At 36.0% G+C, this 16,559-nt stretch overlaps 2 protein-coding genes across 2 annotated transcripts in view; both read right to left on the bottom strand.

Moving 5' to 3' along the window:
• The window catches only part of LOC107723163 (protein canopy homolog 3-like), an 8,582-nt gene extending 4,080 nt beyond the window's left edge, over positions 1 to 4,502 (bottom strand). The window contains exons 1-6 of the mRNA XM_016531690.1: positions 4,286 to 4,502; positions 3,633 to 3,759; positions 3,162 to 3,258; positions 2,727 to 2,849; positions 1,367 to 1,484; positions 155 to 862 (exon numbers count right to left, since the gene is read on the bottom strand). Of these exons, the coding sequence (XP_016387176.1) occupies positions 603 to 862; positions 1,367 to 1,484; positions 2,727 to 2,849; positions 3,162 to 3,258; positions 3,633 to 3,759; positions 4,286 to 4,385 (825 nt within the window). The 5' untranslated portion in view covers positions 4,386 to 4,502 and the 3' untranslated portion in view covers positions 155 to 602. The remainder of the gene's footprint in view (positions 1 to 154; positions 863 to 1,366; positions 1,485 to 2,726; positions 2,850 to 3,161; positions 3,259 to 3,632; positions 3,760 to 4,285) is intronic.
• A 4,344-nt stretch (positions 4,503 to 8,846) lies between these two features.
• The window catches only part of LOC107723160 (short transient receptor potential channel 5-like), a 79,475-nt gene continuing 71,762 nt past the window's right edge, over positions 8,847 to 16,559 (bottom strand). Inside the window, exons 8-10 of the mRNA XM_016531687.1 lie at positions 12,136 to 12,177; positions 11,829 to 11,918; positions 8,847 to 9,751 (exon numbers count right to left, since the gene is read on the bottom strand). Coding sequence (XP_016387173.1) covers positions 8,870 to 9,751; positions 11,829 to 11,918; positions 12,136 to 12,177 — 1,014 coding nt within the window. The 3' untranslated portion in view covers positions 8,847 to 8,869. The remainder of the gene's footprint in view (positions 9,752 to 11,828; positions 11,919 to 12,135; positions 12,178 to 16,559) is intronic.

Raw genomic sequence — 16,559 nt, 5'->3', positions numbered from 1 at the left:
AGTTCAGCTCCAACCCTAATCAGACACACCTGAACAAGCTAATCAATGTCTTCAGGATTACTAAGGCTATAGGCAGGTGAGTTTTTTTTTTCAGGGTTGGAGCTGAACTCTGCAGGACTGCGGCTCTCTAGGACCGAACTTGCCTACCCCTGACCTAAACTAAATTTTAGGGGGGGAAATCAGTGAGATGAGTCAGAGTAATAGAAATGAGAACCACAAGGATTTCAAGAATCCATTCCAACAGCTTGCCAACTTCATTGATTCAAAACACTAAAGTCCTCAAAGTCAGACATTTTCCTGAAAGGAAGATTTTAGCTTGTTTACAATGTTACCGACATTGTGACCAGTATGAGAACAAACACAAGCAAACAGTCAAGCTACAGTATAGTTTGATTGGTCTAGCTTCCATTTTTGGATTTGACATGGCATTTGATTTTAGCTTGTTCCTAGATGGAGTTAATTTAACAAGTGATCTAGAATGAGGACCTCAATATTACCTTCTTCTAATAGGCTAAAACTCAATGTACATCTCAGTATCAGTCATAAATTTAGATATCAAGGAGACAAGTGTCAGAAAAGAAAAAAAAAAGCAAAGAAATCTATCAGAGTTCAGTTTTATCCTGATTAAGAGGAACTTTCTTCTGGATCTCCTCATCTGAGGTGTATCCAGCTTCTTCAGTTTTCTGCTTGCTGGTCTCAGTGTCAGTCAGCTTGGACTTTTTCTTCTTCTTCTTCACCTTCTCCTTTTTCTGCCCATCCTTGCTGTCTTTACCTTTCTTCTTTTTGCCCTTCTTTTTCTTCTTGTCCTCTGTGATAGCTGCCGCGTCTCCCTTTTTCCCAGTCCAGTTCTCTTTAAGACAGCCTGCAGAGAGAATCAGAAGTACGTGTTTGCACAGTCCTGATCTTTATACTGACTGTCCTCACTGTTATTAGCAACAAGTGATCAAATCAGAGCTGCATGTTCGGGAAGTGATGTCTTTTTCTGGCAGATCTATATTGGTTGCTATAGCAATGGCATAAGAGCCAGTACAATGCCAAATTAATCTTTTATAACAGGAAGCAACAAGCTGGTCATATGAAGTAAGACAGCTATTTGTATTTGCTCATTTACACCCCAAGTGGTATTTTTACTGAGGAAGGTATTAATTCCTTGAAAAATGAATATTTGTCAAGGAATTAATACTTGCTCTACACATTAAATTATGTCCTTTACTATTACTGCTCCTGTGGCCTTGAGTAGCTTCCTGTAAAGTCTTCCCAGAAACAACTGCTCTTATAGCTGATAGTCATAATATTATGTCTGGAGCGGTTTAACTGTTATAAAAGAGGTTGTGCTGGAGTAAAACAGCTGTAAGTTTCACATTACCGGTGTCTTGTCCTTTCAGCACGTGTTTTTCACACAGGTAAGTGGTGAGATCTTCCTCCTGGCTGCCTTTATACCAGTCTTCAATGACTTCTTCATACTGCTCTACCATCACATCACACTGAGGGAACAAAACACAAATCTCATACTTCCCATGTACCTGTACATATGCTGCACAAACATGCATTTACATACATTGTTTTTATTTGCACTCCCATTAACCTATGTTAATCAAAGTTATAGCTTGAAAAATAATAATTATTACATTATAAGAATTATAAAATAAGAATTATTAAAAATTACATAAACGAAGAATTATTATCAATGTTGAAAATATTTCTGCTGATTAATATTTTTGTGAAAACTGATGGATTTTTTTTCAGAATTCTTTGATGAATTGGAATAACAGCTTTTATCTGAAATAGAAATATTTTGTAACATTATATATGCCTTTACTGTAACTTTTGATCAATTTAAAGCATCCATGCTGAATAAAAGTATTAATTTATAAAAAAAAAAAGTAACTTAATGACCCCAAACTTTTTAACGGTAGTGTAAATATAGTTACATTTCAGCAAATTTTTTATTAATCACATTAGTGGCAAAATTTAATGGCATCCTTGCTGAATAGAAGTATTAATTTCTTTAAAGGGTTAGTTCACCCAAAAATGAAAATTAGCTTGTGTTTTACTCACCCTCGAAGCATCCTGGGTGTATATGACTTTCTTCTTTCAGACGAATCCAGTCGGAGTTATATTAAAAATTGTCCTGGCTATTCCAAGCTCGATCATTGCAGTCAGCGGGTGTTGCAGTTTAACAGTCCACAAGTCGTCAAATAAAGCGCGCGCATTCATAATAAAACGTGCCGCAGACGGCTCCGGGGGATGAATAAAGGCCCCCTGTAGCGAATCCATGAGTTTTTGTAAGAAAAATATCCATATTTCAAACGTAATAAACACTTTTCTCTCACTTCCGGTATCTCCCCGGAGCCGTCTGCGGCACGTTTTATTATGAATGCGCGCGCTTTATTTGATGACTTGTGGACTGTTAAACTGCAACACCCGCTGACTGCAATGATAGAGCTTGGAATAGCCAGGACAATTTTTAATATAACTCCGACTGGATTCGTCTGAAAGAAGAAAGTCATATACACCTAGGATGCTTCGAGGGTAAGTAAAACGCAGTCTAATTTTCATTTTTGGGTGAACTAACCCTTTAAAAAAAAAAAAACTTAATGACCCCAAACTTTTCAACGGTAGTGTAAATATAGTTACATTACAGCAGATTTCAAATTAATCACATTAGTGGCCAGATTTAACCCACTAACAGGCATAATTCTAAGATTTTTCAGTCAAACACATACCTGTTTTTTGAGATCTGCCACTTCTGCACTGGTCTCATTCCACAGTTCATAAGGAATGTCCATTACCACCTTCACGCCTTTGTTAACCAGGTTTTGTAAGGTAGAGAATGTCTCAGACATACCCTGAGCAGAGCAAGGCAAATGATCAGATCTCACCAGCTATAATGCAGTATAACACATCACAGCATACAGTAAAAAAAATTCAGACTTAAACTCAATATTGCATACAGTACATACTACACATTTTCTACTAGATTAATTATCAGTTAGAATTTCAAAGCTTATTTTTCACATTGCATTTATTATATGAAATTGCCATTGCAACTTGGGGCATTCATTCACAAAAACAATTCCAAGTCTTATTCACTCATAAACCAAAAAAAGTAAAATCACTGAAGTAGTGCTGCAAGAAGAAAAGGAAATGTGGTAGCCCACCTTTGCAAAGCGATTACTTCCATCTCTCTCTTTGTGTAGATTGTACTGCATAATCCTTGAGCAAACATTCTCCACCACCTCTATGAAACGAATATCACTGAAAAGCAAAAGACATTGCTTAATAAAATGCACAAGTCACACTGCATCCAAAAAACAGTATGACATGGTTACTTAATGGTACTCCTGCATTTCTAGACTAGAATTAGTGAAAGAATATTGTTAACCAAACAGTTGACTGTAGCCATTGATTTCCGTAGTATGGAAAAAAAAATACCATGGAAGTCAATGGCTACCGTCAACTGTTTGGTTAACAACATTCTTCAAAATATCTTCTTTTGTGTTCACCAGGAGAAAGAAATTCATACAGGTTTGGAAAAAGTTGAGGGTAAGTAAATGATGACAGAATTTTCATTTTTGGATGAATGATCCTTTTAAGGTCAAAGTTTGCATTAAGAAAAAAAAGTGACTTACGATTTGACATATTTGATTGGCGGTGCACCTTTATCATCCAGGAAGCGGTAGTTGGTTTCAATCACTTCTTTTGTTTTGCCAGTCTCTTCAAATGCAGACTTCATTTCAATACTAAGAAATTTGCACACTATAGAAACATAAAGAACATATTCAGGGCCAGAAGAGGAACAGAAAGCAGCTGTGCCTCAAATCCTAGTGTGCTGCCTACATAGACAGCATTGTTTGTCATTACAGACCCATTCAACGTTCCAAACATGCAGTCTAGGTAGGCATCACACTAGGTTTTGAGACACATCCAGTGAGGTCCGTTGAAAAGAGGAAATCTGCTGCTCTTGTTTTTTTCCCAGTATGTCAATTCAGTATTTTAAATTAATAATTATTAGATTTAATGAATAAAACGAGAAATAATTAAATAAAATGAAAAAAGGTCTTACAACTGTTATGAAACAAAAAAGCAGATTGCTATCGATACACATGGCCATCTGCACTGAGTATGATAACATATATCTCAGACCTATTATATCGTGTAAAATATGTGTCTGCGATTGCATTAAATGATTTTATCAAGCGCTGAAAATAAGTGTGGAAATGCACAAGCGATTGTGGTGTATTTAAAGCAAAATATTGACTCATTATAAATTAGGACAGTCTACCTTCACATTTATTTGGCAGATGCACCCAGTCATCGTCCCCGCTTTTGTTAGCAGCTGCGGCACTTACGAGAAACAACACGACGCAGATAAAAACATTCATTTTGTTAGTAGGAAATATGTACAATGTGCAACACTAAAATACCGAACATGCTTATTTATCTAGCCACTATTCTTCTGAAGCTTTCACTTCCGCTGTGGCAGGTTGACGCAGACGCTGCGCGGAGTGGGCCAATCACGAACGCCGATGAAAAACGTGGGCGGGATCCAAGACATCACGCACTAGACTAGAGATGTTTATGAAAGAACGGCTTGGTGTATTTTTGACAGTGCACTTAATTTAAATATAGAAAGAAAAGGAACGTTTTCTTGAATATTGTAGAATAAGCGGACCCGGTTCTAGAATACGTTTTCGTTTTGAAATTAGCTCAATACAAATAAAATATACCAAAAAAAGTGTTTTAAATAGCGGAGCTTTTGTGCAATGGATGACGCAACCACCAGAGGGCATTACACTCCACATGATTAGATTCTTTCCAGGACTTGAAAATTGCACAATTAACATGTCATGTTTACTAATTACTACAGTGGCAACGTTGGCTAATCTTAGCCTACCAAGTACCCTCAGGAATATTTTCTCTGTCTTTCACGAATTTCCCACTGATTTGCAGAGGCATTTTTTTTTAACAATTCCGTCAAATGGTAATAAGGCTACTAATAAATTTGTACTAAAAAAAATAAAATTAAAAAAAAATGTATATATATATTATCAAAGGACATTTTTGTTTACCTTTCTAAGATAAACAATTTTACTATTGTACTGGGCCACCACTTGACGTGTAATGTAAAATCATGATTGAAAAAGTTGACATTGAAAGTTGAGAACCACTGTGTACATTAAAACACATTTCACATGCATTAAACTGCACTCATATCAGTGACCAAATTTATATTTTAATCAGGAATGTCATTGAAATGCAGTGCAGAAGTCACCACATTTATCTGAATTTACCCAAACAATCTAATTTATAGGCAGCTCTTGTCATCAACAGCATTATTTCAAACGACGGTGGGAAATTGGATGCGTTCTTTGGACAGTATGCTGAAGTTTAACCTGACAGCTATTAGTCAGCACTTCCAAGGGCACAAGAAAAAAGGTTTTCGTAGGCAACATGACTTGCATTTGCTAAGAAATGGCAAAGTCTAAAACACCATTACAATTTGCAATTAAGTAATTAACGATTCAATATGAATCAATTATTATCAACCCTGGTAAAGTCTGCCCATTTGTTCAGTGGATACAGTACTAAGGAAAATACCATGCAACACGATTCATGTACCATGAAAAAAAAAGTCTCGTATGCTCTCCAAATCTTTATTTGATGAAGAATTGAGTTAGAAATAGTGCAAAATATTTTTTACTAGTTAAAGTAATTTCTCTATTTGAATATATTTTTAAAATCTATTTCTTTTAGCTACTACTTCAGTCTTTAGAGTCACATGATCCTTCAAAAATCATTCTAATATATATACCATGGGCGTGCGGTTAAAAAAATCATAACAAACGAATTTGAAAGTGGGGGGGACGCAAACGTGATTTTGAAAAGTGGGGGAGACATGTCCCCCCTGTCCCCAGTGGAAATTACGCCCCTGTACCATGGTACATAAATCACTGTACCATGCAATACATCATAGTGCCAATTTGACAAAACTATTGTACGATGGTGTTGGCATTACAAATGTCCCCCAGGAGAACATTTTAAGGTATATTTTTGTTACTGCCAAAAATCTGGGCCTTACTTACTTTACTGTACATCCTACAGTAGAGCTGCAGCCAGGAAAGAGTAGAGCACATATCTACATTTATATCTTGTTGAGAAATGGCAAGAAATCAAAGACAATACCAGGGTTATTCAGCTTTATTGAATCTGCATATTCAGCATTCCCTTGAGTTCAGTTTCTGGCTGTCAGAACTAGTTTTTATCTTCATCGTATGTTCACACATTTCCAAGGAAAAGTAGAAAGTGATAAGAATCATACAAGAGGAGCATGTATTTCATTCAAGTGTATACATAAGCATCTACAGCACCTTGCCAAAAGTAATCAGGCGTTGACCAATTCTGTCACGTTACTGGATTACACAGTCCCACTTTGCAATTGTGTCCTTTGTGAGGTTTCATTTGAAAGCACTGAAACAAATCTCCTAAAATGTGACATTGTTTTGTTACATTCAGCCCCTGCAGTTTAATATTTTGGAAGCTGACAGCATCACTCAGAAATCTTAAAATAGTGACCTTAGGACAGTAATATTTTTGTTGAACGTCTTTTTAATATAAATACCATATTGTTAAATATTCTCAAACTGATTATTTATGCACTTTTTATATATATTCTCCAACATTAATATCAATACATCAATGTCATATTTACAGTATAATACATACAGTAAAATAGAGTTGGTCAAAAGTCTGAATATTTTAGCATGACGCTGTACATGGTTTATCAGCATTCATCATCGCAGAGCAGGGGGATGTCTTATTCGATGCATGTCTCTGGATATCTCCCCAATACCTGATTATTATAATATACTAATTAATATTCACATACAGTAAAAAGTAAGCAGTCAAAGAAAGAAAGAAAAAAACAGCTCCAAAAACATTATAATAGTATACTGTATAAATAATGTCTGTCTAGACTAAAACAGTCTTGAAATTAAATCATTTGTACATGCTATTCAAAATACAAAAATAAGATTTCAGTCATGTTAGATTCTAGCATAACTTCAGCCCTCCGGGTGCATAACACGAGTAATATCACACTATGATGTGCACGTATAGCACTAAAGTGAAAAACCTTCACCGCATGAGTGCCAACGGCTCACTGATCAGTTACTGAGAAAAAAAACATCAAACCTGTTCCACCAAGAGCATGATGTCCTTAAACATACACTGTAGGTCCATATCAGATGTGTTTCTTGCTCAAGTACACTTTCCAATGAGAACTTTCTATAAAAAAGAAATACATGAACTAACAATGCTTCTGGTCACATTGGAGATATAAAGTTGAATTGTGAATTGAATGGCATGAATTGGTTGACTCCTGTGGTTTAGGGTTAAAGTCAACATGAAACAGCACTCACAAACTATTTTACTAATGTAATGTGACATTTTTTAATAAATAGGATATTTACTGTAAAAAAAAAAAGAAAGTTGGATGGGTTGGATCCCAACAGTAACACTCTGCAATTTGTATTATTGTTGTAACCTTTTTAAAATGAACTTTAACTGGCATTATATTACTGCACTAACAATTCAATAAGAAAATGTTTAAATGGCTAATTAATATTAACATCCTGAACAGTCTACTTAACATCAGCCAAAAAGACATTTATCAAGATAATAAATTTTTTGATGAAGACAAACATTTTTTTCTTTGGAATAACATGCGCTGATGAATCATGCACAATGATATCTGGAATATGTATTAAGAAACTAAATAGTTAATTCTGATGTTGAAAGGATATTTCACTTAAAAATAAACTTTATTCACCCTCATGTCATTCCAAACCTGTTGGACTTATTGTCTTCTGCAGAACATTTTTAGAAATGTCTCAGTTGTCCATACAATGGACCATTTTCACATTTCTAGGGTTCTTAGAAGTGGTGATCTACAGTGGTGATTGGAAACTACAACTAATATAATTTTTGCATTTTCATTTGCCGGAACAGCAAAATCTAGCGTTTCTATGACTGTCCAAAACAGGAAAAAACATACTGAGAAATTGATCATGTGAGTCAGAAAAAAGAAAAACATCAAATTTGCAGTCACTCCCTCAGCTGTTGTATTAGAAACACAAATGCAGCAGTATTATCTAATTTTATGTAATTCAGTGCCAAGGTAAGAAAACACATAGCATTATAAATGTAAAATGAATAAGAAAATATAAATTATTTAAATATCTAAATATAAAAAAACACTAGATTTAAATGTATTAACTAGATTCTTAGAAACGTATGATTAACTCGAGTCCTAGAAACTAAATATATGACATCAGTGAAAATGTGCTGTGAGGATTTGCAGCGCATGTGTTGTCAAACTGATGAAGATGTTTTCTTAATTTGCTGGTGTTTTTTCAATTTGCATGTGTTTTCTTAAGTTGCAGTGCGTTGAGCTCTCTCGGCCACCGTAAAATGGTCCATAGAAGTCAATGGTAGCCAAAACTAGTTTTGTCTTCAAAATATCTTCTTTTGGAATGACATGAAATTGATTAACAGATTTCAGAATTTTCATTGTAGGGTGAACAATGGGATGTAATGAAGATACAAAAATGCAACCTGGCTTGCATTTCTCTGATGATGGCACTTTTCTGTCCCATTCTGAATCTCTGTCATCCATCATTTAATTCACTCATCCCATCTCTCTTTTAAATAACTTTCGATTTGGTTAAATCTCAGAAAGAAATGACAAATATTGCAGCAGCAAACAAAAGTACGAACATAAGAATCGGTTGTGGTTAAGGTAATAGTTATTTATATCATCACTGATTATTATTATTATCAAAGTGCTGTACAGTACATACTAGCAATACTATAGCTGCGTGGTCACCGAATCGTCCTGTTCCGTTACCCAGCGGGAGGAGTCTGGCGTTTGTCCGCTACAGGGCCCGACCAATCCCTGGAACACGTCCTCATTTGAATCCAGGAGGCGGGAGCTGGAGGCGGAGAAACTGGAAGCACAGTGCAGGGAAGAGGGCGGGGACAGAGGTCCTAATGTCAGTAAAACATCCCTTCCGATAGCTCTCTGTCCATTGGTCGTCATGGCATCGTCGCCCTCATTTAAAGCGCCCACGTCCACCTGATTAAGGTTGGTCTCGCTTCTGGTGACGGGACCGGCGCCCCTGGTGAAGCCCAAGTCGTGCCAAGCCTCCGGCGGGTGAAGCAATCCATCTGAGATAGTGTAGGTTGCAGCGGTGACACCTGCCGGCTGCGGAAGGTGGCTGCCCATGCGTGAGAACAGCAGGCCGAGCCGTCTGAAGGAGTTCTTCTTGGAACTAGAGAAGCGGGAAAAGTGCCTCCAAGTTCGTGAAAGTGCAGGTCTTGCTGGAGCCACTGAGGATAGGGAAGAGGAGGGCGAGGGGTTCTTCCTCAGTCCGTTGGTCTTTGGTTTACCCTCCCTGTACGCAGATGATGCCGCTGTCGTCGTCGTAGTAGTAGCGACCTCCATTCCGGAGATGGAGCGAAAGAGGGCGGAGACTCCGTACGACGGATCCGAGGGCGTAATGGTTTTGAAAGACACACCCTTGGCCCCGATGCTGCTTCCATCGCTGTGATGACAGGCCTCGCCATCATCGCTGACCTCGTCTCGAAGCGTGGTCTCGCTGCTGGAGGAATAGTTCCGCCGGGGCAGCTTTCGGTTGCCCAGAAGGTCCAAAACTTCATAGCGGAAACTGGAAATGTCCTGTTTCAGCTCCTAAGGCAGAGCATTATTATAGTATTATGTAATGCATTTCAAAAAGATATGCATTTTTTCCACACTAAAAGTTATGTTTCATGACTAAACATTTTTAATGTTACATATTCGATGTACTGTTACATAGACAAGGGAACTAGGGGTGCTGCAGAACTCCCTGCCGCAGGGCTGGGTCTAAGAGGGGCAATGCCCTCCAGATTTTCCTTGTGCCCCTCAATCATCCCCAGGATACTTAACTTTTGTGATAGTTTTGTGATTAATTACATATTAAAATGTCCAGAAATATAGTGCGGTTGTATTTGTTTTGTCCCTACAGCTCCCACTCACTGACAGAAGTTCATGTGAAATGTTAACGTGATATTACCGTAATTTTAGATTCCGACTTGTAAAAAGCATTTACATCCTCATCCTTTTTATGAGCCGTATTCCGAAGCTTTCTCACTTCTCAAGACGGCCACCGACAATCACATGCACAGCTCTTTAATTGCGCATATAGTCAAGCTCGCTCAAACCACTGTAGCCTAATGTAATCTATTAACTACGCACATCATAACATTTTAGGCAAGTACCATATTATGTCACAAAATATTTTAATAAGACTGATTTTGTATTTCATCTGATCATGTTTAATAAAAAGAGACTTCAAGTTTCTTTTATTCAAACAACAAGCAAAGAACATTTACATTATAGAAGAATATCATGGAATTCAGTCTCGCGCAAGTGTAAGCACTCTAAAAAAGCTCCAGTTATAATAAGTGAAGCTGTCTGCAGTGTATGATGAATAAATCTCTTATTTGCATCACATGTACATCTGCACTGGTTGTTTCTGATGAGAGAATTCACTAAAGTGCAGAATTCGGTTGGTGAGCATGCTCACTGACCACTGGCGTATCAGCGATGTCAATATTTAGTAAAATGCCCTTAAATAATAGAAACATTAAAGAAAAAATTCTTGATCTAAAATCACAAAAGCACAAATATATATTGATTCTCATGTAACTCGGTCTTCTTTCATTTGTATGTTCATCTACAGTATATAAGTGTTTTGGGCTGTTTAATATTAGGATTTTGTCTAAAATCCCCCACTGTGGCCCCGCCTCCCTCGCACCCCCCAGATAAAATATGTTCCCGCGGCTATGTACTGTTATTAGAAGCCAGATTTTAAACCACTGATATTTCACTGTGAGTGGAGAAAGAAAATAAATTTAAAGGACTGTAATGGACTGACATTACTGATGTTGCTTTATGTCTTCACTGTGTGTGGTGTAATAATGTAAATATGCTGTAAAATGTGAAATTTACAGTAAATAAACGGCAGTTGTGGCTGTCAGAACTTTATCATGAAAAATACAGTAGCAACATTTTAAGTTTTATGGATTGAACAATTTTCCATAAAACTCAAATTTACTGGAAAAAAATATTTCATTAACTGATGAAATACTAACTGAAAATACTGAAAGCCACATGAAAGTTCACCTTTTCCAAAAGCTGAGGTAAATACTAAAATATAGAGAGTGTACACTTACACACACAAATACAAAACACCATCATATACACAAAACAAGGAAATAAACATTCATTTAACAACATAAGATGTAAAAAGTCTAATGTGCATAAGTGACAAAACAATCACTTAAAATTCACTTTAAAAACTACTTTTATCAGGATTTTACTGTTAAGATGTGTATTACTGTATTACAGTTTTTCACTGAATATACAGTAGTAAGGGAACTTTTAATAAATTAACAGGTATTTACTGCAGCATATTTGACAAAAAAAGTATTTTACATTAAAATGAAAACCTGCTGTATAAATTATAGGCCTATTTATAATTATTATATTTTTACTATACAAATATTTTATAAATCCTATTGACACGTTTTTAAAAGCTAAAAAATATATATCAATGAGTGTGCTAATGATTGCAAATAAAGATTATAAGAAGAAGATTTACAGATTTTCTGTGGAACACTAGGGCATTTGAAGAACAATTACTTGTGTCAGTGTTTTTGTTTATGAGCCTGCATTTCCTGATATTTATGCTAGATAAATAGAGAGCATTTAGTTTCAGAAGCACCTTAAAATTTTCCTCCGTCAGCCCTTCGCTTGTCTTGGCGCTGCGGATCATGGACGCCACATACCTCTTCACTAGACTACGGATGACCTCCTGAGGGTTGAAGGAGAAGAAGAGAAAGCAAGCAATCAGATAGAACTCCCTAATCTTGTTAATCTGGAAATGTACAGCTGGATCTTTGGTGTGATGGTGCAAGGAAAAAGAGAGACAGGGAAAACAAAGCCAGAGGCGAAGCGATGTATTGCAATTACATGCACATTGTTTATATTCTCGCATGTGTGTAATTGCAGAGCTTTATCTGCTGGCATACCTGATAATGCTGATTCTGTATGAGCCTGTCAGCATGCTTTTCCTGAAAGGAGAAACAAATATCCACACTGTAATTATGCAGGGTAATTGAGCTCATTAACTAATCAAATACATGCCACTTTTATTATTATTATTATTTTTTTAGATAATTATTCATTTAAATCCAGGGTCATTCACAAGATACTCTGCCATTTGTGTGCTATGAGCCTCCATTACTAATAACTGTCACATTAACAGGGCATTTAAGTTTAAATCATTTACAATATAATATAATGAATTTTAATGAATTTTAATTAATTTATAAATTCATTATGTATAATTTAGTGTAGAATAAAGCATTAATTGTGTTTGTCACCCAATATCAATGTTCCCATTCATCATGATCAACACACTGAAATGACAGAATAATAAACCATATTTTAGAAAATTATTTTATTGTAATGAAATTATGATATATAATGATATATAATTCTCTTCACTGTCAGTGTCCTTTTTTCTTTTTTTTTAAATGTGGATTGTTTTGTACTTTCTGTCTAAGAACATTGCACTATTATTAATAATTTTCCTAAAAATAATAATGTTCATGATTATTCTGACACCAGATTAAGGGGGTTAACATCATAAAACAATGAATAAAATTTCTGTTACCACTACTTTACATTTATATTCAACAATATTAATTTTCAGTTTCAGATTGAAAAACATATACTATAGTGATTTGATGGAAAATACAGTAAAGCAGTAATAAAGTGAAATATTGTTACAATTTAAATGAAATATTTTCTATTTGAAAATGTTCACATTTATTACTTTATTCCATTATTCCAATCTTCAGTGTCAGAATTCGATATGCTGATTTGCTAATCAGGAAATATTTGTATTTTTTTCAATGTTGAAAACAGTTATGCTGCTTAATATTTTGTGGAAACCATAATACTTTTTTCAGGATTCTTTAATAAATAGAAAGTTGAAAAGAATGAAGATGAAGAGAATAGCATTTATTTGAAACAGAAATGTTACTGACCCCAAACATTTGAACGGTAGTGTATAAACTCGGCTGATGGTGTTGAAAAAATGAGTTTGACCACATGACTAAGACATATGTTGTATCTGTTAATGCTGTCGATCCTCTGGTAGGACACACTGATGCAAACTGCATCAGCCTAAACTGCAAAAATGTGAACAACTAATTTCATGGAAATGAAGGAACAATTGGGTTTTGTTATCAACACTTTCCTATCGCATCCACAATGGGAGAATCAATAAAAATGTTCAAATGCAATTTCAATGCAAATTCTCATGTGCAGTTATACTCCCTGCTTTTGCATTGTATTGAGATGTATGAGTCCTGCAGATGCTTTCTAACTGGAATGCTGCTATTTGTACACTCCAAAAACAAAATCAGATGAGCACTTCCACATGCAGATGAAAGGAATCTGATTTTGCAGTATAAACTGAGAGATTCTTAGTATTCTTATCAGATATTGCAGGAAAGCTGCTCCTCTTAGCTCTACATGTAGGCAGTTTTATATAATGATCAAGGTTTGATCCCAGCTCAGCAATGCCCGCAAACATGTGGGAGAGAGTTTCGAGTGAGTGTGTTTTGGCTGTGTGTGTGTGTGTGACAGTGTGAGAAAGAGAAAGAGAGAGAGTGCATGAGCATCTGTATTGATGCAGGCCAATAAAGACAGTGCAGAGAGATGGATTTGTAATAAAAGTGCGTCAGGTGGAACAAGAGAGGATATATTCGAAACAGAGATGACGAGAGTCCCGGGAGTTTCAAGGGGAGTTGCATGGCAACACAGGAGGTTAAACTCCAGACAGACTCGGGCCATGTTACACCTCATTACATCATCAAAGGAGAAACAGAAACTTGTTGAATAAAAAAAATGATTAAATTATTAAAATAATAATTTATATGAAACTCCACTTCACTGATTCAATTGCCACTCTGAATGAAGCCAGTAGCAAAGACCTGTCTCATGAATATTAATTAGGTCACGCTGACGTTGCTAGGTAACCTTCCTGGTTATCTAACCTAATTAATATTCATACACCAAGCCTTTGCCATAGTAGGACTGATAAATGTGTAGTTGACATTAAATGCACCTGCTAAACATGCTAAACTACAACTAAAGCTATTATTGTAATGAAATTATGATATATAATGATATATAATTCTCTTCACTGTCAGTGTCCTTTTTTCTTTTTTTTTAAATGTGGATTGTTTTGTACTTTCTGTCTAAGAACATTGCACTATTATTAATAATTTTCCTAAAAATAATAATGTTCATGATTATTCTGACACCAGATTAAGGGGGTTAACATCATAAAACAATGAATAAAATTTCTGTTACCACTACTTTACATTTATATTCAACAATATTAATTTTCAGTTTCAGATTGAAAAACATATACTATAGTGATTTGATGGAAAATACAGTAAAGCAGTAATAAAGTGAAATATTGTTACAATTTAAATGAAATATTTTCTATTTGAAAATGTTCACATTTATTACTTTATTCCATTATTCCAATCTTCAGTGTCAGAATTCGATATGCTGATTTGCTAATCAGGAAATATTTGTATTTTTTTCAATGTTGAAAACAGTTATGCTGCTTAATATTTTGTGGAAACCATAATACTTTTTTCAGGATTCTTTAATAAATAGAAAGTTGAAAAGAATGAAGATGAAGAGAATAGCATTTATTTGAAACAGAAATGTTACTGACCCCAAACATTTGAATGGTAGTGTATAAACTCGGCTGATGGTGTTGAAAAAATGAGTTTGACCACATGACTAAGACATATGTTGTATCTGTTAATGCTGTCGATCCTCTGGTAGGACACACTGATGCAAACTGCATCAGCCTAAACTGCAAAAATGTGAACAACTAATTTCATGGAAATGAAGGAACAATTGGGTTTTGTTATCAACACTTTCCTATCGCATCCACAATGGGAGAATCAATAAAAATGTTCAAATGCAATTTCAATGCAAATTCTCATGTGCAGTTATACTCCCTGCTTTTGCATTGTATTGAGATGTATGAGTCCTGCAGATGCTTTCTAACTGGAATGCTGCTATTTGTACACTCCAAAAACAAAATCAGATGAGCACTTCCACATGCAGATGAAAGGAATCTGATTTTGCAGTATAAACTGAGAGATTCTTAGTATTCTTATCAGATATTGCAGGAAAGCTGCTCCTCTTAGCTCTACATGTACATGTTTTATATAATGATCAAGGTTTGATCCCAGCTCAGCAATGCCCGCAAACATGTGGGAGAGAGTTTCGAGTGAGTGTGTTTTGGCTGTGTGTGTGTGTGTGACAGTGTGAGAAAGAGAAAGAGAGAGAGTGCATGAGCATCTGTATTGATGCAGGCCAATAAAGACAGTGCAGAGAGATGGATTTGTAATAAAAGTGCGTCAGGTGGAACAAGAGAGGATATATTCGAAACAGAGATGACGAGAGTCCCGGGAGTTTCAAGGGGAGTTGCATGGCAACACAGGAGGTTAAACTCCAGACAGACTCGGGCCATGTTACACCTCATTACATCATCAAAGGAGAAACAGAAACTTGTTGAATAAAAAAAAAAGATTAAATTATTAAAATAATAATTTATATGAAACTCCACTTCACTGATTCAATTGAAATGAAATTTGCAACCACTCAGGCCACTCTGAATGAAGCCAGTAGCAAAGACCTGTCTCATGAATATTAATTAGGTCAGGCTGACGTTGCTAGGTAACCTTCCTGGTTATCTAACCTAATTAATATTCATACACCAAGCCTTTGCCATAGTAGGACTGATAAATGTGTAGTTGACATTAAATGCACCTGCTAAACATGCTAAACTACAACTAAAGCTATTTTAAACAGCATGTCACCAGTCATTTTAAAATAATTGCATGCCCTTTTCTTGACCTCATTTTAGAGACACAGAATCAGTGCTTGAAGTGGGCCAGTACGCACATTAGTGGCACTTTTTCGTGCGTACTGGCACTTCTGACATGTTGCTGGTACTCAAGAGTCAAAGCGTCAGTGTCTGGTGAAATAACGTATATAAATCACACTACCAGGAGGGGTCACCTCTCATCTCGACAAATCGCGTGAATGAATGCAAGCGGAGTCGGTCTACCGCAGGGGTTGTCGCTTTTCCACTGTCTGGCCAGTGCGAGCCAGGGCTAACGAGCCGGGAGGGGCCAATGCTGCGCTACTTTAAAAGCCCGCCCTTAACACGCCTCTCTGAAGCAAACGCACACAATATCATTTCACCAGCGAGGGGATAAATAAATGAAAACTATCGCAAAACGAACTTGACAGAAGCGGACGTTTCGTCCTTATAAAGATTTAAAAAGTCTCCAGCATCGATATTTTACCAATGATTTACGATTAAAAAAGTTACAGTGACAGTAATTTA

This window comes from Sinocyclocheilus rhinocerous, unplaced genomic scaffold, assembly GCF_001515625.1.
Source record: "Sinocyclocheilus rhinocerous isolate Xijiao unplaced genomic scaffold, SAMN03320098_v1.1 scaffold1325, whole genome shotgun sequence".
NCBI classification, from domain to species: Eukaryota; Metazoa; Chordata; class Actinopteri; order Cypriniformes; family Cyprinidae; genus Sinocyclocheilus; species Sinocyclocheilus rhinocerous.
This window is presented reverse-complemented; position numbering and strand designations above follow the sequence as displayed.